This window comes from Callospermophilus lateralis, chromosome 13 (genome assembly GCF_048772815.1).
Source record: "Callospermophilus lateralis isolate mCalLat2 chromosome 13, mCalLat2.hap1, whole genome shotgun sequence".
Lineage (NCBI taxonomy): Eukaryota > Metazoa > Chordata > Mammalia > Rodentia > Sciuridae > Callospermophilus > Callospermophilus lateralis.
In genome coordinates, this window is record NC_135317.1 from 56,420,879 (window position 1) to 56,444,746 (window position 23,868).

At 38.2% G+C, this 23,868-nt stretch overlaps 1 protein-coding gene across 1 annotated transcript in view; it reads right to left on the reverse strand.

Moving 5' to 3' along the window:
* The window catches only part of Smyd3 (SET and MYND domain containing 3), a 706,977-nt gene that overhangs the window by 146,688 nt on the left and 536,421 nt on the right, over nt 1–23,868 (reverse strand). Inside the window, exons 6-8 of the mRNA XM_076873152.1 lie at nt 13,563–13,630; nt 11,944–12,046; nt 2,758–2,868 (exon numbers count right to left, since the gene is read on the reverse strand). Of these exons, the coding sequence (XP_076729267.1) occupies nt 2,758–2,868; nt 11,944–12,046; nt 13,563–13,630 (282 nt within the window). The remainder of the gene's footprint in view (nt 1–2,757; nt 2,869–11,943; nt 12,047–13,562; nt 13,631–23,868) is intronic.

Consider the following 23,868-nt stretch of genomic DNA (forward strand, 5'->3'; position numbering starts at 1 on the left):
GTTATGTCAACTTGACTGGCCACAGGGTACCCAACATTAACATTTGACCCAAAGACCGAGTAAGGGAAATTGCTCTCCCTGATGTGAGTGGCCCTCCTGGAATCACTGGAAGGCCTGAAGAGATCAACAAGGCTGACTCTCTCTCAAGTAAAAGGGAGCTTCTCTGGACTTACTGCTTGAGCTGTGACATTGGTCATTTCCTGCCTTTGGTCACAAACTGAAACATCACATTTTCTTGGGTCTTGAGCCTGACACCTTCTAGACTGCTACTTACACTGCTGGTCTCCTGGGTTTCTAGCTTGCTAACTACAAATCTTGGGACTTCTTAGCCTCCATAATCATATGATCCAATTCCTTACAATCCATCAACTCTCCCCAGAGCCCCTCCACACACACACACACACACACACACACACACACACACACACAAACACACACACACACACACACAGAGTCATGAGCTACAAATGATTTTTTTGGTCAAGAACAGATCGTGTTTAAAACAGTGGTCCCACAAATTATAAGGGAGCTGAAAAGGTTCTATGTCCTAGTGATGTCAGAGCCAACATAATATTACACTACAACCTGTCACTCTGTGGTGATGCTGGTGGAAACAAACCAACTGCACTGCCAGCTGTGCAAAGGTATACCATAATTATGTAAAGTATAAAACAATGACGATAATAAATGACTCTCCTAGTGTTTTATGTATTTACTATACTGTACTTTTATACTATATTCCTACTTACAAAAAAAATTTTGCTGTAAAACAATATGTTGTCTTAGCCTATGTTAGTACAACCACAAAAGTGCCTAACAACACATTCTCAAAACGTTTTCCCCCACAATAAAGCGACATGTGACTGTATACATGTGTGTCCTATTGGTTCTGTTTCTCTGGGGAAACTTGACTCATACGACATTCAACAGTTCTTAAGCCTGACAGAGTAAGAAAGTAAAGAAAATGGTCTCAAAGGAATGGAGAAAATGTGGGTTGGCTTTCCCAAAGCCATTTGCACCCCTTTCCTTGCTTGTCTTTCTCTTGCATCAAGTCTGAAAAGTAAACTACAGTTTCTTAGCTCTTTACAACTATGAGTGGCCATGTGACACAGTTTGGAACAATAAAATGATAAGGAAGATCCCTAGGAGGATTTCCTTTTGCTCTCTGCCTTTTTATTACTCATTCTTTTTCCTGTCTAGAGACTGGACATACTGATTGGGTGTGGGGACAGCAGTCATCTGCGACCATGAGAACAAAAGCCACATGATAGGAAAGGCTAGGAAAAAAGACAAAAGGGCTTAGCGGTTTATGATGAGTAGCTACTCTCATCTCAGATTACCTCTCTAGATTCCTAAGACAAATATGCCTCACCTACTGAAGCTAGTTTTAGGTGGGTTACCTTTTTCTTGTAGCCAAACCCTTTGGTTTCCTATTGCTGTCCAGGTCTCAGCTATTATAATAAAACAAAAGTGAACAGACCTTCCCCCACCCATTTTGCTTTTCAGCACTGGGGATGGAACCCAGGGCATCACACATGCTAGGCAAGCATTCTGTCTCTGAGTTACATCCCCAGCCCAGCATAACCCCAACTTTTAATAAACATAATCATTCATTTATTCAAGAATTTTTTAAAGATCCTCCATACTTAATGGTCCCTAAGAGGATCCAAGTGCCCAGGATGCTGGTGGGACACTAGTTTGGAGCCATTCTGGATTATAGTATGGGTTATCTGCTCTGATTTTTGGTATGCTTCCCGGTGGCAAAAGGCTAACATTAAAGTGGATCCATTCTTGGAGGGCTATGAGCAGTAGATCCAACTTTTCCCACTTGTTTCTCAAAGTTCTTTTAATGCAAAAATAATTATGTTCCCCAATTCCTGCAGCATTAGGATGAACTAATGGTCCTTTTTCATGCAGTGACAGCAATTATCTTTCTGCTTTGATGTTATTGGTAGCTGTGGGTAAGTGCAAGAATTACTCAGTTTAGTTAAAAGACTGGAGTGAGAAACTTGGTTCTGCCACTTTTTCTTCATTTTTATCCCAGAAGCATATCTCTGAACTTTCCTAAATTCTGTTTCCTAATTATTTATAAGTACTCACATTAAATGAGATACTAATTACAAGTGAGATCTGACAATAAGAACACTTGACAAAAATAAGATTTCATCAGATAACAATCAGCAGATGATGCAGCCAGATTGCAAACTAAAAGTAGGTTCAAACAAGGAAAGTATATGAGTAACAGGAGAACACTTCATTAATTATCTTCATAGCATTTATTTTGGTTCTTCTTCCTTCCTCTGAAAGTAAAAGTTTATCAACCTTTACTTTGATAAGTGATTTCCATCTGATAAAGTACTATGGTAAAAAGGCTGTATGGGACAAAATTAAAGAAATAAAAACTAGATACAATTTGGTGTATTTATTACTGAGCAATAACTGTTATCAATCATAATATAATTCAATCCTCTTACTATATGGTCTGGTCTTCCATATCCTTTAATCACATGTTTAAGTATATTTCCACTACACTCTAAGCTCCATAGATCTCTACTTATGCTTAAATCTCAGCTTAGTGGGTGAGAAAAGATTCCAGGAAATAAAATGTATGCAGCTCAACGCTCTTTTATTTATCCCTGTTCCCTGCCATTCACTAAGGGCTTTTACTTTGGGATTAATAAAATAAAAGCAAAATTCTCCAAAAGACCATTAAGGAATTGAGTGGGGAGTGCTCATATCTGATTCCATACAACATACCTTGTCCTGGGTTTCACACCGGAAACAGTCACACTCAAAGCAGTACTGGTCCCTCAGCTGCTTCCGGCGCTCCTCGCTGGTCATCAGCATATCCAGGTAGCAGATGGTGAGCTGTGGACACCCAAGAGAGGGAAGAGTTCATATGGCTGTTGTGCTCATCTTCTTTAACTAACAGTTATTATTAATGATAGTTATTAGGCTAAAATTTGTTTTTATTACACACCAATGAATATAAGGGAAGGTACTACTTATAGTCTCTTACGCAAATAATTACATGTCAAACTTTAATATATTTCCTTCCAGTCTTTTTAAGTGTAAGCACATATGCATCATATACTTATTTTAAAGAACTGGGCTCATGAACTCTTTGTACTTTCATACCTTACCTTTTTTTTTCATTTAAAAAACAGCAAAATATCAGAAGCTATTATATTCTTGGTATTACTAAAGTTTAGCCATAAATTCTATAACCTTTGGTAGTCAGAGAAACCAAATTCATTCTGGCAATCCAATGGGTGGCAGATGATGCAGCTAGATTGCTCTTAAATCCTAATCAATTCTATAGCTACCTCTCAGAAGTTAGGGCCATCCAAATTTGGTATCTGTGAAATTAGGAAACAGTTCTCTTACTTGTACAAGGTAAAGTATGTGAAATAATTTCCAATGAGAGGGGCATTTAATGTCAGAGTACAATCATTGATGGTGGCTCTGAAGTTGATTTCTTTGGGTCCCTTTGAATACAGTAACTAATTCCTGCCTTGGATGGGGAAAGACCAAGGTGAGAGGACGTTAGAGAAGTCCAAGAGTTCACTTCAAGTCACGGTGAGTAAACGTTTGTTTTACTTACCTAGATCCCCATTGTAATGAAAATCAAATTCAGAATACATAAAACAAAACTCTTGATTTTTCCCTACCTGTTCCATCACAAAGCCTTCACAGTCTTAGGTGACAGCAGTTCCTCTTTTGTATTATATAAGCTGAAACCTCAGAGACATCCTGGACTTGGGTCTTTCCTTAACAATGCCATCCAGATCCCAGGAAACTGTTGGATCTATCTTTAAAACATGTTGAGAACCAACCACTTTTTACCTTTTCCAATGCTACCATCCTGATTTGAGCTACCATAATCTCTTGCTCATGATTAGTCTCCCTGCTTTTTTCCCTAGGTCCCCTGCATTCCATCCTTTAGCCAGAGTAACTCATCAAAACATAAAATCAGTGCTTTCTTCTGTTGGAAATGCCCCAACAGAGCCAGCTTTTGGTTGAGTAAGGGCCAAGTCCTTACAATAGACAATGGACTCCCACACCACAATGCAAAGTGTGGGCCCTGGACTGGTGCTAGTCCATGGTGTGGGCTATAAGTCCACCATGAAATGCAGAAAGAAATGCAAAGCCAATATTTAGAAACTTGTCTACTAATTTGATAAGAGTAATTTTGTGATTTTAATAATAAAACACTAGACTTTTATGGCCACTTTAAGGCCTGTGCACTGGCTATTTCCTCTGCCCTTCTCCCAGATCCATGATGGTGACCATCCTCATCTTCTGTTTTGGTCAAGTCTCCCTTTCTCAGTGAGGCCTAACTGATGACCCTATTTAAAACAGCAACCTGATTTCCATGCCATCCCAGCACTCCTAATTCCCTCATCCCTCTCTCTCTTTTTTCAACCCTATAACATATATCGGCTTGTACCATACTGGATAAATTACTTCTTTATTTGCTTTCAAATGTAGAAAGTAATTATGGGGGTGTGTGGTGGGGGAAGAAGGGGATATTGTAGAAGAGGAAGAAGGCAGGATTACCTACTGAAGGAGATGACAATAACTCCCTAGAGCAAGCGCTCCATGTGGTTTTTCTTATACTTAAAAGAGAGCATCTCATGTCTACCAAACATGAGCTTACTTGTTGAAATTTACAGTGGGGCAGAGAAGGCCGGCCTCTTAAACAGAAACCAGCTTCAAGAAGGTGTCACAAAAGCAGCCTGGGGAGGAGGAGAAAGCCTGGCCAGACAGACCTGTAGGAGATACCACGGCCATCGCAGGGTGCCAGAAGCCACAGACTGACCTGGCTGGCTAGCTTTCTATAGACTCTTCACCTGTTGAGCAATTATAACATGCCACCGTACACACAGGAACAAGAGTACCTGCCCTTACAAAATGTAGTCAGTGATGTTATTGACTATCTAACTATGTGCTGGGCACCTGAGAGGCCATGTTGCACACCAGCAAGGGTTGAGGGTTCAGGTAATGCTGGAATTTGTACCAGTAACTGCTGATTCAAGCCTGATGCTCTTTGAACAGGAACAGCTGCTCCTCATACTCCTGGGAGCTGTGGGAGAGGCTAGTACACAGGAGCTGCAGCCGCACCCTCAAATTGAAGAACTCAAGCCTGTGCGAAGCAGTGTTCTGTGGCAACTGGGCTCCTTCAGCAGACAGGTCACTTTTTCACTCCCTGACTCTCTTGCTTCATGATTTGAAGCCAGAGTTGCCCCTGAGATGCAAAGGGCCACGATGTTAGGTAAGTTCCTCTGATTTCTAGAGAACACCAGTTTCTACAATCCACCTAACTGACTCCTCAGCACACTATTTACAAAGCCTATTGGTAAGTTCAGGGCAGTGTACAAATTCATCTTACATCCTCAGGCTCTCCAGGTCATAGCTTCCCTACGTGAGGTGAGGGGAAGTGGTAAATTAGATGATCTCTATATTCTCTCCTGGGTTAATTCTAGGACCCTAGTTCTCATTCCAGCCAAATGGGTCCTAGCCATCAGCCCCACCACCAGACCAGGCCAATTGGCAGTAGTTATTGGGTGATTACAACACACTCAGTGTGAAGTTACTGACTCCAGGGTGCTTGACTAACCCAAGACTTTATTCCAAGAGCAGAACTCATGAGTGATGGTGCCAGGTAGTGAATGGGCAACAGGAGACTAGTTGTTTCATTTAACCCCAATAAATAGACTCTTACAGCCTCTCTCGGGGTCTTATAACTACTTGTCACCATTACCTGAACTATGTAGTGGCTCTCTAACTGGCCTCCCTGCTGCCTTCTGTCTACCTTTCATCTTCTAAACTGTTCTGAGAAAGAGCTTCCAAAAATCCAATCTGATCCTGTCATTTCTCTACATGATAAGTTCTGGAGGTTTCTACCTGCCAGTGGGATAAAGTCACACAAGGCTTTCTGCTACTGCTTTTAGATTTGCTTTCTAGTCTCAACATCTTCCCCTGCACTTCATAGCCTGTCAACATTATGCACATTTGTGAATCCCAGAAACAATGCACCCACACCAACATATAACTATACACTGCTGCCTTGGCTAGCCCATGCCCTTTCCCCACATTTATTCTTAAAGTGAGGGGCTCTGTGGCAAACATATGAAACATTCTGGAAAACATATGAACTGGTAATGACAGTGAAATCATTTTATCGTTCAAGATAAGAATCTTTATTAAAGACTCACCAGTTTTAATGGAGTATCTGCTCACTAAACATAGGGCTCATTCAGCAGAAATGTACTTAAAAATCTTAGTCATTGATCAACTGATGCTTTAATGGCATAGAACAAAGCTACATTAAAATATTAACACCACTGACCACTGCTCTGACATTTTACAGCCGCTCTTGTAGAAAATATATTAAGTCATTTTAAACATTACAGTTACATATCAAAGATAGTTTCTGGATCTTGAATATGTTGCTTATACTCAAATCTCAGGCAAAATGAACCCCTTTTCCATGAAACCATCTTTCCCATCTACAACTCAGTAGATAGTATGACCAAATTAAAATTAGACTTGTTTTTATTTCTTGAATTATATTGTTGTAGTTAACAAATTTTTCTGCCAATAATGGCTCTGATCTAAAATACAAAAAGAATTTGAAAAATCTCATTTCTTTTTAAAGTCAACCCTGAGTGTCAGTTTTGTCTCTTTGTCTCACAAATCCTGCTAATTTTGGTTTCTAAATATTATATTTCTCACATCCTCCATCCTGAGTCACCACCTGACCTGGCCACATCTGAATTCTTCAGTCCACAGATATGAACTGCTCCTTGTCCCCTGAACTCACCCTCTGTTTTTGACCTCTGGGTGTCTGTCTAGAATACCTTTCCCTGCCTTACTCAACTTTAATTCTATGGATACTGTCAGATCTAGGACTCATTTCTCTGGAAGTCCTCCTTAACTTCTCCCACTCCTGACCCTTACAATGCTTGAGTGCCATGCTTTGACTTCTGTAAAGCCCTGTGCACACTGATACCATTGCTCTTCTCGCACTGCATTGTTGTCTTCTATTCTATGTCACTTTCCTCAGCTTGAACTCCTGAAGGTAAGTCCAGGTCCTACTCACCTCTGAATTCCTCAAAGTTTCTGGAATTGCAATTCCAGCTTCTATCACCCAGTAACACTAGTGAATTTGTTAAACAATTTAATAAGATGACTGAGCAAAGAAACAGACAGCTCTAATCTCAAAATACTTTAGGTTAAAACTGAAATGAGAGATATGGAAATGTTCAATTCATGCAGATTACATTTCTCCCAAGTGATGATGCTCCAGAGAATGGTGACAGCCAATGGCAGTATTTGTAACAGCTACAAGTTCTTTTAACTAGGAATTCCCATGAGGGTGGCCTGGACTGTCCACCTTTCTCTGTTCCATGTTTTATAAGACTATTAGGCTATCAAATGTATGTCATAGCTTAACATAATTCAGAAGGGGCATCCATCAGCAATCCTGGCGTGAGAGTCACCATGCAGAAATCGAGCACAGAAACTGTATAACCATATCAAAAACACCTCTCTGTAGGAGGCTGAACCAGGAGACCAAAGCAACAAAAACAGAAGAGACACAACAACTCAGAATGATAATCCTCAAATTTCAAAGTGTTATAATTGGTGCTTGTTTGAAGGGAAAAGGTGTTCCAAAGGATGGTTTTATGTGGAGTCCAAGGGGAAGAAATGTTCAAGATCACTCTGATATTGTGGAACCTGCTGCAATTTCCCAGCTCTCTTTGTGTGAAAAATGTAATGCTCCCATCTCAAACCGGTGATGGGCTAGCTTTCATGTTCCTTCTTTCCAAGAGCTATGGGACATACCTATGAACTGTTGGTAGTTTAAAAATAGCTCTAAGATTCCATTCCACCTCTTATTTTGTCTTTAGAAAGCCTCATTCATTTCCTTGACAAATACAAGCTAAGGATGTTATATTTAAGGCACTGCTAGGCCTTGCTCACAGAACCCATATTCTGATGCTTATGTCACAGATAGCCCACATTAAAACTTGGGATGTTTTAATGAGTGGTGAAGACAAAATACAAAGTTGATGCCATAAAAATACCAAGCTATCTAAATTTATTCCCTTAATCAATTGAGCCAAAACTAATTTTGCTCAAAATAAGTAGGAATTAGCCTTCTTAATCAATGCCTCAAAATGTCTTTTTTTTCAGGCAGTTTCTTCAATAAATGATGTTAGTAAAATTGGATATGCATATGTGGAAGAATAAAACTAGATCCTCTTCTCTCATCATACATAAAAACCAACTCAAATTGGATCAAAGACCTAAATATCAAACCTGAAACTATGAAAATACTATAATAAAACACAGGGGAAACCCTACAAGACTTTGGTGTAGGCCATGATTTTTTTTTTTAAATAGAACCCCCAAACCATAGGAAATATAAGTAAAAATAGGCAAATGGGATTACATCAAATTAAGAAGCCTCTGCACAGCAAAGAAAATGATCAACAGGATTTGGAGATAACCAAAGAAAGGGAGAGAATATCTGCAAATGGTACATCTAACAAGGATTTGACATTCAGAATATGTAAGAAACTCAAAAACATGAATGCCAAAGAAACAAACAACCCACTTAAAAAGTAGACTAAAGAACTAAACAGATGCTTCTCAAAAGACAACCAAATGCCCTCCCCCCAAAAAGCTCAATTTCATTTATTATCCAAGAAATGCAAATCAGAACCACAGTAACATATCATCTCACCCCAGTTACAATGGCCATCACCAAAAAGGCAAGCTGGTGAGGATGCAGAGAAAAGGGAGCTTTTATACACTGCTGGTGGGAATATAATTAGTATAACCATTACAGAAAACAGTATAGGAAGTCCACAGGGGGGGAAAAAAAACAGAACAACAAATGAGCTAGCAATTCCACTACTATGTATATACCAAAAGGAGTCTTTATACCAAAAAGATTCTTTCACTTCCAAGTTCACTGCCACACTATTCACAAGAGCCAAAATATGGAATCAACCCAGATGCCCTTCAGCAGATGAATGGATAAAGAAAATGTGTATTTACATGATGGAATACTGCTGATCCAAGAAAAAGAGTAAAATTCTGTCATTGACAGCAACATTATGTTGGATGCAGCATGGAGAACATTATGTTGAGTGAAGCAAGCCAGACACTGAAAGACAAATACCATATGTTCTCATTCATTTAAGAAATCCAATAAACCAACTTGTAGAAGAATTGAATAGAATTGTCATCACTAGAGACAGAGAAGGGAAATGGGTGGTGGTGGAAGGCAGAAATTAAAAGGGACTTTTAGGGACTGAGAGGCATGTTGGTGGGGAGGGGGGGGTTGAAGGTAGAAGGAAGGTATTTGCACAGATGAACGCATAATGTATGCATATATGGAAGTATCACAGTGAGTCCCAACAATTTGTTCAATTAACATAAATAACTTTTCTCTTGGTTCTCTTTCTCCCAATCTCTGCTCCAAGGGGTCAGATGCTTTTAAATGTCCATGATGTTAATTTGGTTGTTGGTGGTGGCTACAGGCATTACCTGGGCAGGGACTAAAGACACAAGTCTTCTTCAGTGGTCAATAGTCCACACAATGAAGAACTGTTCCATGCAGAATGCCAACAATGCCCTACTGAGAAATACTGCTGGTCTTTAAAGTATGCTCAATTAACAGAGAGTCAGTTCAACAAAGGTATAGAATGCCTCTGGAGTACAAGGCTAAGTGCTAGGAGATAGAGGAATAAACAAGATCCAACTATGTGTGATCATGCAGCTCATAGTTGAATACAGAAATCACCAAAAGAGCCAGAATAAATGCCAAATACATATATTAATAACCACTAAAAGGAAGAACTCAGAGGAGAAGACTTTTCCGTAACATGGAAAGTCAGGAAAAGCTTTACAGAAGAGATAGTGTTTGCAAAGGCATTGAAGGATACATGGTGTTAAGACAGGAAAAAATGGTGGACAGAGAGAAGGACAACTGAGCAGAGGAATGTCATTCACCCTGGTGTATGCTCAGTAGGATAGTGAAAGTTTAATTCTTGCAAAAAGCTGAGATCTAAGAAGGACTTATGGTTCACTATTTAAGTGAAACAATTTTAAGGTTTTTTGTTGTTGTTCTAGAAAATGCAGGCAGTGTTTTCACGAAAGTAATAACTATACAGTGATTTGAACTACAATAAATGAAGGTAATGCATAGTCTTCCAATAAAGGATATTTGAAGACTGAGGGGAAACAAATAAAAAAGGACTTAAGGGCAGACTCCTCTTGCTGTTGAGAAGATGCCTTGAATAAGTACCATAGAGAAAATATCTGAGTCTGCAGGACCTAATGCTGAGCAGAATTGTTTTGTTTTACGCCAAAGGAAGGATTTGCTTTTTGCTCCAGAGACAGAAAGAAACTGATGTGAAAAAGTGAAATAAACACCAAAAGAGGAGGTGTTCTTTCACCAATGTGAAAACCAGCCAAGAAGAATGACTGGTGAGTATGGCTAAAAACATTAAGACATAAGAGTGGTTTGTTTTTTTGTTTTTGTTTTTTTTTTTTTTTGAGAACTCTAACCATTCTAAGAGGTTTTTGTTTGCTTGTCAAGTGATTTGTTTGGTTGTTGTGCTGGAAAGTGAACTTAGGACCTCATGAGTTAAACTTAGGCTATGCTGGGCAAGCACTTTACCACTAAACTATGCCCCAGCCCTTGTTTAGTTGTTCAAAGTTCACTAAAATACCACCAACATCATCAATAACAGTAGCAGCCACTCTTCAGCCTCTAAACTGATACTGCCAAAAATAGATGGTAGTTCACTTTCTTACCTGCCTTGAAGTCACATATGACCCCCAAAAAACTAAATTCAAGTTCTCCATATCATTGACAAAAAGCCGGATATACTTAGTGAACTGGTCTTAAAAACCAAAAATTCACCAAGTTGCTATGTAAGAGGAACCTTATTTGGTTGAAAATCAGTTTGGAAGGAGTCTTGTCAAAGCCAAATCCCTGTCTTCATAAAACATGATACCTCTGAATTTAGGTTTTATGGGCTGTATGCTGAAAAAGTGCAATAAAATCTCTGTTTTCCTTACAATAAATACCCACTTTAGCAAATTAGAAGGTAGAAGGAAACTGGATCCTACAAAACATAAATATCTACAACCAAGAACTAAACGCAGGTGGTAACTAAGTAACTCTATGCAGGTTCAGGTTCAGTAGCCCTGGAACAGCCTATATGAAGACAAGATATCTTGAGTAACGTCAGGCTTCTGCAAAGTTTCCTCATCAAAAGAGGCTGGCTTGGCTGTCTATAAAACTGGAAGGGTCAAGAACAATTTATTGCTGGAGGTCATATTCCCAGTCCTCCATTCCCTCTGCATCTTTGCTTAAACAATTATCCAGAGATGCTGATGGGTTTGTGAAGCCCCAGTGACAGCCAAAAAGAGTAAAACCTGTATGCTTTCTTAACATGGGATTTTAAATGTGTAATTATCTTCAAAATGCAATTAGCAGCCTTGAGAATAAGTATGTCCTGAGCATACTATTCACAAGCTGGGCTGCTTGCCCTACCCATAGAAGAATGATCATTTGCAGAGATGTGACAGGCTGCTGAGCTGTTGCTATTGAGAAGATTTAATGACTCCTGTGCATGTGAATAAAACACACACCCTCTGTCACACACATAAACACTTCTCATATATGTGCAATAGAACTATATCATCATCCAGAAATATGACAATTGAAAAAAAAAAACCCTTCCATAGTTGGCATAAGATAGGTTGCTAGACAGAGGAGACTGTATTACATATCTTCTCATTGGCTGAAGGAAAATGGAAAGCTTCTCTAGAGCACACATGGTTTTAGGATGACCACACTGAAAGATTCTTTAATAGGAAAAGAGGCTGGGTAATGGGAAGCACAGATTTCCTTACCTCCTCTCCCACCTCAATGTCTCGGACAGCACGCAGTAAGAGGTGGGGCCCATTGAACACAATTGAACAGTTGGGGTCGCAGCTGTGGTTGAGCAATGACATACTGAAGGAAAGAAAAAATTAAAACAAGGGTGACCATCACAGCTCAGATGATAGAGTCAAACAGCTACATTTAATAAATGCCATGTGCAAAGACACTATAGGCTGGTATGGGCAGAGACAGGTTAGGTTCAGAGTGCACTGAGGGCTGAGGATGCATTCACAGAAATGTCACACGCCCACTTCATATGAAGTAAAATGCTTCCCAAGATGGAGGATAATTAGGGAAGTCGGTCAATAAAAACTTTTGTTTTTAGTTCTTTCGGGGATAGGGGTGAGAAGGTAGTTGTTTCATTAAGTACCCAACATGAAATGGGGGAAAATCGGACTGGCAAAGAAATTGTCTCTAAGATAATAGGTTGCAGCAGCAATCACTGCAGCCAAGGTTATACTGACCTTGCCCCCAGAGGGTCTCATTTGTTGAGCTCTGTTGGAGGAACAGCAGCCTATGCTAGTCTTCCACACTGAAGAATAATTAGGAGGACTTCCTCTAATATACTAAGCTAAGGCAGTTTTGCTATGTAGATCCTGCTGCATTCTGAACCACAGCCTAGTCATCTTATTATCTTGGAGGTACATTTTTTTTTTTTTTTTTACCGCATGGGAAATGGAATGAGTTTACATTGCCACCATAAAGTGATAATCAGAATGAGCATTTTCTATGTAGAAAGCACTTCAGCATGTTTTTTTAAATTCAATCATCACAACAACCTTATAAGGATCACTTATAGTTAAAGAGACTGATATACAGAAGTTAAATGACTTACCCTAGAACATACACCTAGTAAGGCAGTGATTGAATCTGAAACTCGTGATCTAAACTCAGAGCCCATGCTTTGAACATCCTATGTTCCTGCTTTTGGAGAATCACTATCAACAGAACTGATCTACAGCTAATGGCACTGGAGAGAAATAAGAAGCTGAATTCTCTTATTCACAGTTCATTATAAGAAAGGGTGGTTTATATATGGGACCTAATAATAAAAAAACATAACAAAAGTAGGAGTGATTGTAGAAGAACAGTCTAGTAGCTTGGGGAGACAGGTCACCATAGTAGAACCCTTCAGAGGCCCAACTTTGAAAGTTTTCTTGCCTCTTTGAGTGAAGAGGCTCAAAAGACAAAATTAAACCCACTGGTACAGGACAGCAAATCTGTGAAAGCATCCTGTGCTTGAGCCCAGGAGGTTGGGAATAAGATACGGGTAGGCGTTGGGGAAAAAAAACCCAAACCTCAGCCTGATGGTTATTGAGCACCACAATCCTCAACTTCCTTCCCCAAACCCCACTAAGAACAAGAATTTGAGTCTGAGATCCTCCTCTTCATGAATACCACAGCATATAATGTGGTATGGAAGTTTTATGACTTAACATTTTTTTTTAACATCTTATAATTTATCACTAGGTATTGAGCTTGGCTCTTAAGCCAGCTGCTGTGACAGCCATTCTACCTCCAAAAGGCTGGGGAACTGGGTAGGAATTAATGATGTGACTTCTAGTCAATGAAATACCATCAGCCATACCTAGGGTACAGGCCAACACCAACTTCCTGCATCTCCGCGTTACAGATGGTGAAAGAGTTGCAGATCACCTGCAAAAACAAAGGGGAGAGAATCAGTGTGACTAAACTTCAGTAAGAAGAGAATAAAAACATTCAAAATAAAACATGGGAGCCTTTTAATAGTTCTTTTGGAAAGATCCAAGTCGAACATGGATGCTCTTTGATTTGCAAAAGAGCTCTGGGGCACACTCCCCATGAAGACACCAGGTGTTTAAGTATAGAAATATCAACATCCTGGGAGGAGGAGAAACAGGTTTGAATCATCCCAGCAACTATTAACTGTAGTCTCACCACCCCAAATCCCGCTACTCTGGAGACTGGGGTAGGAGGATTGTAAATTGGAGGTTAGCCTGGGTCAACTTAGCAAGACCCTACCTCAAAATAAAATTAAGAAGAATTGGGGATGCAGCTCAGAGGTAGAGTGCTTGCCTAGTATGTTGTGAGCCCTTGGGTTCAATCCCCAATACCAGGCAAGGAAGGAAGGGAGGATCACTGTGCTTATTTGTGTAGTAAGGTCAGTGTATGAGACGCCACACAGAATCGTGGAAAGAGCACTGAACTTGGAATTAGAAAATCTAGGTGTTGGCCACACAATGTTGCCCAAGACAGATGTCAGGGCACGAGCAATGAAGAAGAGAACAAGGTACTTGTCTTAAGAGAACTTAAGTTCTGTGGAATGACAGATTTTTTTTTAACCCAACAACAGAAAAATATCACATGTGGATAAATGCTAAAGAGAGAAATAAGATAAGGTAAAATGGAGAGGGGGAAAAAAGTGAAGAAAGCTCTTTAGGGTAAGGTGACATTTAAGCAGCGATCTGAAGGGACAGGAGAAATGAGCACATGCATACTTAGGCACTAAAAGTTCATGTCAGGAGAAGGAGCAACTGCAAAGGCCCTGCGGTGAGAGCATTCATGGGTACCCAGGGTAATGGTAGGAAGGTTGGGGTGGACAAAGCAGAGCGGGTAAGAAGGGTAAGATGAGATCAGAGAGGTATTTAGATCATACAGAGCCAGACAGCCGTGTTTGGATTTTTTTCTGAGCAAGACACAAAGTCCCTGGATTGATTCATAGCCAAGGAATGAGTGGATTTCTGTTATAAAAGGATGACTCTGGCTGTTGGGTAAAAATATGCTATTAAAAGGCAAGGATGGGAGTAGAGAATACAGTCACTGTAATAGCCCAGGTGAGAAATGACGGTGGCTTGGATGTTGGTAGCAACAGAAGTGGGAAGAGGTTGGTTAGCACTGCCAAGAGGATTTGCTAGAGAGCTGTTTATGGGGAATAAAAAAAGTCAAGGATAATGCTTGAGTTTGGGCCTGAACAAGTGAAAAATAGAGCTGCCACTCATGAAGGTGAGGAAGGATGTAAAAGGCATGGGCTTGGTTGCAGGGAGCAGGGAGAATGTCCCATGGTTCTGTATTAGTCATGTTAAATTTGAAATGGCCCATTTAATATCCAAGTCAGCCTGAGAGTGAGCCAATGGAGTCCATGGGGACAGTTAGGCTGGTGATATAAATTTAGGATGGAACATAATAAAGCCTACCAAAAGGAAAGCAGAAGAGGTCGTTACAGACTTGAGATGAACTACAGCCACAAATGGATGCTGACTTGTTATAAAGTTCTGTAAAGGAAAAAGCAGTAACAACAAATTTCTCTGAATCAAGTTTATATGAACAACACAAAATATGAAAGTGTCCTGTCTTCTGAGGCTCTTCCACTGTGCCAAATACCTCTTACATGAAATCCAGTGCAACCTACCACAATTTGGCATTCTTCCTGTAAAAGTCTAATAAAACTGCATTTCAAATCAGGAAATAAATTGGTATATATGCACATATTTTAGACAAATGCCACTTAAATTACTTTATGAGCATCTGTTTTGCATTAAACTGCAACAGTGTATTGCATATACACACACATTTATGTGTTTATATATATATATATACACACACACACATAAAATGGATGATAAAAATACAGGACAAAAGATTCTGTTTTTTAAAATTTAAACATTTTAAAATGGATATGTATATGCATTTTGGAGGTGAGTTATGGATTTTAACACATATTTTAAAGCATACTAGAACTTAAGCTGAAGTAATCTACCATCAAAAAAACAGATCAAACAGATCTAATTTGCTAACTTTTGAATCAAACCAAAATTAATTTTTTGAACTATGAAGCAAATTAAAGTTTTTTTCCAAAATAGTTTTATTCTGATGGCATTTTCAAAGAGGAAGAGCTAATGGGAAAATGTCAAGGTGGTGGCCTCTTCCTCTGGTAAAACTCTTCTCTTCATTACATGGTTTGTATTTATCCCTTTAGTAGCAGGGCTCACACCAGATCATTTACTTGCCACCATACACAACCAGACTGAAAGATACTCAAAGGGAAGAGACAGTATTTCACTATCGCCATGGCTGGCACAAGGTCTGGTACACAGAAGACACAATAGGCCTATTTCAAATGGATGGCTATGTGGATGTGGTCCTCAGCATCTCCAGAGGACCAACATCCAGAAAAGGGTTAGGGAAGCTGCCAGAAACCACTCATAGGGACCCTGTGGATGTGGAGGGGGAGGCGGGGAGACGGGTAGAGTTCTGGGCCATGAATGGGAATGGGTAGAAGTCAATCTTCCATCCTCTTGTCCTTAGGTGTCTCATCTTTGTATGGAACGGGTCATATCTCTTTGTCCATTCTAGTCCAGCTTATCTTTTGTTTCATCCTCTTTTCTACTAGTCCAAGGGATGAAATGACAGTCTTATTCATGAGATGAGCACAAGGACTTGTTTGATTCTCTTGTTGTTACCAAGAGCCTTATATACTAGGCACGAAGTAAATATTTATCAAGTGAATTAATGAAGAAATCAGTGAATGACACTCCACATGTTTGGAGTGAGTGACATTCCTTCCCTTTGGTTTCTCTTGCACTTTCTCCTTTTATTCTTTACTTTCCTCTTTCTTTTCCTTTGTCTATTTCCACTATTATCAATCTGTCACTCCCATCTTTCAATTCCACAATACAAATAGGGACAGTCATATGTTAGTCTTGAGCCGATGAACAGACAGTGCAGTTTTTTTGTGTGTGTGTGGGGGGCTACTTTCACTATTATTAATAATGTTGGTTCCATTCTGCACTACCTGAATTAAGAACTTTACAGAAAATATTTTTGACATGTACCACTGGTAGCCATGATGGGTATGAGGTAGCTCTCAGGGTTTTTCTTCTCTAAATGAAAGAGTAGGTAGATAATATGTCCATGTGTGCTCAAGAAATTAAGTTGAAAGGAATTTTTCCTTTTATTAAGAAATAAAATAATGAAAATAAAGTCTGTAAATAAATTTTATGCATTTTAAAAGTATTAACTTTGTACAAACAGATTTTTAAAGGAAATTGCCTTAGCATACAATAAAGGAATGAATATTTCACACAAAGACACATTTAGAAAAGTATGCCAATGAGATTATTTTGATTAAGAGCAATGAGGCACCAATGAGCAATTACATTAAAGAATTATTTCTAGGGGTTGTAACTCAGTGGTAGAACACTTGCCTAGCCCGTGTGAAGCACTGGGTTTGATCTTCAGCACGATATAAAAATAAATAAATAAAATAAAGGTATTGTGTTCATCCACAACTAAAAAAAATCTTTTTAAAGAATTCTTTCTAAAAAATGAAGCATGAGTATTACTTTTAAAATATTTTCCATGGCCTGAAACTAGAATATATAAATTATTTCATTACTATTAAATGTGATTTTTGTTTACTCTTCATAATTTTTCCTTTAAAACAATACCACAAGGCATGGTAGTGCATGCCTATATCCCCTTTGACCTGGGAGACTAATGCAGGAGGATCTCAGCTTCAAGACTAGCCTGGGAAACTTAGTAAGATCTTCACTCAAAATAAAAAAAATAAAAAGGGTAGAGGGTATAGCTCAGTGATGGAACATGCTTGGGTTCAATCCCCAGTACTGGAAGAAAACATCTTTATAATACTGTATCCTTGCTAGATAACAAAAATTTAAAATCTAATAAGCTAGCCACTTTATAAAACAATATGGAGATTCCTCAAAAGACTAGGAATGAAACTACCATATGATTCCACCACCATATGACCCACTCCTTGATATTTATCCAAAAGAACTAAAATCAGCATACTATAGTGATACATGCATACCAATGTTTACAGTAGCACAATCCACAATATCCATGTTATGGAACCAGCTTAGATACCCATCAATAGACCAACAGATAAAGAAAATGTCATATATACACAACATGTTTGTTTAATAAATATTATATATAATAATATATAATGTAATATAAATGTATATATAATATAATATAAATTATATAATATAAAATAAATATATACACTACTCAGCCATGAACAAGAATGAAATTATGTCCTTTATAAATGAATGGAAATGGAAAACATCATAAGTCAGGCCCATAAAGTCAAAGGTCAAACATTTTCTCTCAGATATAGCAGCTAGAAAGAAAAGAAAGGAATAAAAAGGGGCTCTTATGAAAATAGAAGGGACATCAACAGAGTAGATGGGGGAGGGAGGACGGGAGAGAAAGGGGAAGAATTGGGGAAATACACTATGTACAGGTATGAATATACCACAATTCATTCCAATTTTATATATAACTATAAGGTACCAATTAGGAAAAATGGGTATAGATAAACAGACAGTTAGAAGGAAGACCAATAGAGAAGAGGAAGGGGATCAGGGAAAAGAAATCAGGGAGAGAAAATACTGGGAATTAAAATGAAGAAAACTATGTTACATGTATTTACGAATAGATTGAAATGAACTTCATTATTTATGTATAACTACAACACACCAAAGAAAATCTAGTGAGTACAAGGTCACTGAACTTATAAAAACAACCAAAGTGAAATTTAAAATATTCTATGAAACAAAATTCTTATGTCATTTGGTGCAGGTAGATGCAGAATCCAACATTTGCGTTCTGAGATGGAAATTCCCCTGGAGAATAGATACAAATAGCAATCAATACCAAACACAAAGGGAGCACCTCAGAGACATACATACTCATGTTAAGTACCACATGTTCAAATTTCACATTTTTCCTCAAGTTTCTGGAATTGCAGACTTTCTTGTGGCGGCAGATAAACTGAGATATTTGAGACACAAGGAAAATTCACCACTGTACCTTTCAGTAGCTGAATCTGTAAGAAAACTTACAACCCAACCACAGTAGAGTCTCAATGACTGACTTGACACAAAGCCCATGTCAAAGAATTCTTCCAATTTCAAAAAACATAATAAAATCCAAAACAAATACAAGGAAACTCAGTTTCTGAACACAAATGTATAGTGGTTTCTTCAATGCCCATCCATGTTGTCTTTATTTCTCTAATTACCTCATGAGTAGAACGTTTGGCACACAGGATTTTAGACACAGAGTTCACTGACTAGAGGGACTACAGGTGAATTTTCAGAAGAGTTTATTGCACCTGGTTTCATTAAGCTGGGTGGATTGAAGAAATGGAAGTGGGAAGAACTGGCAGAGATGAAAAACAAAAGCAGAAATTTTCATGGAAAATGCACCCCCTCCCCACCTCTAGACCTAGAACTCATAATTCTGAAACTAGAAAAGCACAATAAGTATTTTAGTCAGGGTATATTTTTCTCCTCCCACAGAGTATGACATTTTATTAAATACTGACTTTTTCCCCCAGAATCTTAAACTTTAAGAGATTGAAATTTTTCCGTAATCTCTCCTATTGTGTGGCAAAAATTTATTCATCAGTCAGGACTCAGTTCAGCCTCCACTCACATTGGAGGTTTGCAATCTCCAAACTAGAATTAACAATGGCAGAGAGTGGGGCTGGGGAGGAAGGTCTGCTCAGGAGAGAAGAGGCAGTGTTTCCCAGAGGATGGTAAACACATATCAAAACACAGCACTGTACTCCATAGATTATTATTGGTGAATTAACAGAAGTGTTTCCAGAAGGTTCATAATGGCATCTGTTTCTATTTCAGTTTTTAAAAATCAATAACTAAAACAATTATATTTAGTCTTTATCAGGAAGTTGCTAGAAAACCTTCATGTTCCATCAATGGGCATGTGTTAAGGCCAGGGGTGCAAAGGACCATGCTTATTGACTCTGAGCTGTTTCTTTGTGGTGGTCTGACATTATAGTTTTCTATTGTTTCTCAGTCACATGTGATTTAATTTGCAAACCTAATGGACCACTGGTTAAGGACAAAGAGCAAGTAGACATGATCCTGAAAACACAGCAAACAAAAGCAAAAACCAGACCAGTGGGACTGCATCAAATTAAAGTGCACAGCAAAGGAAACAACAGTGAAGCAATGACTTACAAAGAAAGAGAAAATATTTGCAAACCATACATCTGATAAGGGGCTAATACTATAATACATATGGAACTCAACTCAATAGCTAGAAAACAATCCCATTAAAAAGGGGGTAAAGACTTGAATAAATATTTCTCAAAAGAAGATATCTGAATAAAAGGATCATGAAAAAAATGTTGAACATCAGTAATCATTAGGAAAATGTGAATTAAAACTACCATGAGCCATCACCACATACCTATTAGAAAAGGTATCATCAAAAAAATGAGAGATAAATGTTAGTGAAGACATGAAGAAAAGAGAAGCCCTGAAAAGTGTTGGTGGAGATGTAAATTAGTACAGCTATTATGGAAATGGTATAGAGCTTCTCAAAACATTGAGAATAGAATTAGCATATAATCCAGAAATCCCAATTCTGGGTATACATTTAAAAGAATGGAAATGAGAGCTATCTACACTCTCATGTTCACTGCAGCATTATTCATAAGAGCTAAGATACAGAATTAGCCTAAGTGTTCATCAATGAATGAGTGTATAAGGAAAATGTGGTATATAGACACATGGAATATTATTTAGCCTTAAAAAGGAAAGAAATTCTGTTATTTGTGACAACCTGGATGAACCTGAAGGACTCTGTTAAGTGAAATAAGCCAAGCACAGAATGATAAAAACCACATGATCTTACTTATATATATAATCAAAAAAAGTCAAACTCATAGAAGTATAGTAGTTGTATAATGGTAGAGGGAAGCAGGATGTTGGTCAACAGGTGCCATGTTTCAGGGGAGAGATACGTTTCTGAGATCCACTACACAACATGATTATTAATAATAATGTATTATATGTTTCAAAGTTTCCATTGGCAAATTTCAAATGTCTCATCCCCCCCAAAATGATGTGATATGACAGACATGTTAATAAGCTTGATTCAATCATATATCAAATTATATTCACATGTGATATACCACATTGACTACATATACCAAAACACTACAGTGGACCCCATATATTGTTATTGGTGAATTAAAACTTCAAAAAAATTTAAATACAGAAAGCAAAGGTACTGAAAAACAAGGATGAACATAAAAAAAAGATAATTCTATAAATTTCTTTCAAGATGCCTCATATAATGACTTATCTGGTTGCAACCCTTATATAGCATCTCAAGACTTCATTAGTATTTTTAAAATGTTAGAAAGAAAACATAGAATGAACACATAATTGTATGTGGATGGCATGAAGATTATTAAAGTCTCCAGTGTGTCATTTTAAATGTGCTTACATCAAGCCTCCTAAAATCTCTCTCTTACTTCATTTAGAAAAAGAAATGTGAAAATTATAAAACATAACCTAGCTGGCTTCTTGACAGAAAACCTGTAAGAACATTGAACATCAGATCAGAGTGCAAAAGACTACCTAAGACCCAAATCAAAAATAGTTGATTTAAAAATTTGTGTTGATAAATAATGTTTCTTGATACAAAAACTAATTTAAAAAGTCAAACTACATAGACCATTTATTAAATGGGAAAATTTTAATTTTTTCTTTACATAATTTCTTAAATATTTTCCTTTATATGTGAACATTACTGAAGATATTTTCCAAATTCCCTTCATCACATAAGCAAAGTAAAATAAAATAATCTTAGTTAAGAAAACTTCTTCATCTTAGTGCATATAATAATATACTTGGACATATGTCTCTGGTACGCTCAATTGTTTCCACAACTGCAAGATGTCTGTCACTTTGCAAGCTTTGACTACAAGTAGATAGGTAACACATGCTAGGCATACAAAATAGTCAACAATAACTTACCAAGGTTGAAATCAACATCAAGGCCAATATCATAAGTGAGGGAAGAGCAATCAGAAAACTGTGCCTATTATTTTACATCTTTCCCAAGGCCAAAGTGCCAAACTTAGCAAATGGAGCCTCTTTAGATAACATGCTCACTTTCTAAAACTCACCCACATTTTCCTTTCCCAAGGGCTTTACTCACCACAGAACTTATTATACTTTAAACATCTGTCCTTGATAATAGAAAGCTAAACAGGAATGATATTCACAAATTTGTCCATTGTTTTTTTTTTTTCTGAGTCTATTACCTGGCATTTCACCTCTTTAAAATGATTTGATGGAAAAAGCACTTACTATAGATGTATGTCAAATCTGTATAAAGTAGAAAGCTCTATAACACAATTTTCATTGTTTAATCTTCCTCCCACACACATCCTGAGGTTTAGAACTACTTTGATACTCTTAAATAATTTATTATACTATATTGTTGTAGGTTTCTACAGCTCTTCCAATATGCCTTTTCTTTTACAAGTTTCATTTAGACATGTTCTTTCCCAAAAAGTTTATCACAATAAACTCAACTTTCTCCTATAGACCTTACTTAAAAATTCTTTTGTGCAGCTTCGATTTCCAAAACATGTTCCCTTACATGATAATCTAGTTTCATTATTCTTTTTGCACATAATTGGTGTAGAATTTCACCCCTGGGGCAATGCCAGTGTTCTTCACCGTAATTTGTCTTAGTTCCGGTACTGAGTTCCCAAATGCACTGTGCTAGGTGATATGTACATCACCCAACCAAGGCTGAATTGAATGTAGCAGAGTGTGTGGCTCAAATCAACTGCATTTTCCCATCAAGGTAATGGAGAAAAGAAAACTACAGAAAAACGGTCCATGTGAAAATTAAGACTGATCACCAACAACTGCTTAATGTAATTCCCAAATGAAAGATAAATTCCAGACCATTCTGCGGTTATCCTTGCTATGTAGAAATTAAGGTGAATGTTCTCTCACAGAGAATGGTTGGCAAACAAGGGCTTTTTGTACTGATGGTGCTTGACATCTTGGGAGTGAAACCCAGAAACATATATATTTCACGTTCTAGTATATGAATGGTGCATGACTCATTTACAACATACATGAAGCTATTTTCAGGACTAGGACCCAGGGCTTTTGCAGACAGGTTGGGTGGGGTGGGGGGCACCTTAGCAGGACAGTCCTGTGATTGCCCATGCAGACCCAATACCTAGACACTGTCCAGTGGGCAGGAGTCAGGGAAGAAATCATATTAAGTCATAGCTTTAATTATACAGTGCAAAGGCTACAAGAAATTAGGCTGAAGTCAGATAGTCCCTCTTATGATCCCTCAAGGCACACTTCTTTATTTTCAGAAATATGGAAGGAAATAAAAAAGAAAATAAATCATCGCTTCAATCCCTGCCCCATCCTGTTCTTTCTTCTTCCTCCAGCACCTCTTAAAGGCTGGGTACACAGAACAGACTGGGGCAGGGGGCTTCCATACAAGGACACAATTTGATCATTATCTTCTCAGCTGGCACCATTTTAAACCAGTCACTTAATGCATACAGGGCACTATTCTGAAGCTTTCTCCTGAGGAGATTCCTAAATTGGTGGTGAAATAGAATAACAGCTCAGGGAGCTGCACCCACTCAGGAGTTCCTATAGGAATCCACAAGAGAGATCCCCTCCCTCACCCTGAGTTCAGCAGAATGTGAAGAGAAGAGGTAATTTGGAAAAGTAGATTAAGCATATCTTCCTTTTGGTAATGGACATTGCTAAAAGGTTTTTTAAAAAAAAATATTTATTTTTTAGTTGTAGTTGGAAACGAAATCTTTATTTATTTATTCTTATGTGGTGCTGAGGATGGAACCCAGGGACTCGCACATGCTAGGCGAGAGCTCTACCACTGAACCACAACCCCAGCCCCTGAAAGTAAAGTTTGATGACTTTTTTGAATAGATCGGTGGGATGTTAATGAGTAAGAAAACACTGCAGAAGCATGGCTCAAAAGACAGACAAGCCCCTGCCTGTAGGAGAGAGGCTGGCTGCTGAGTGTGGAGCTGATCCCCTCACCCCAGTTCTTCTCTTCTC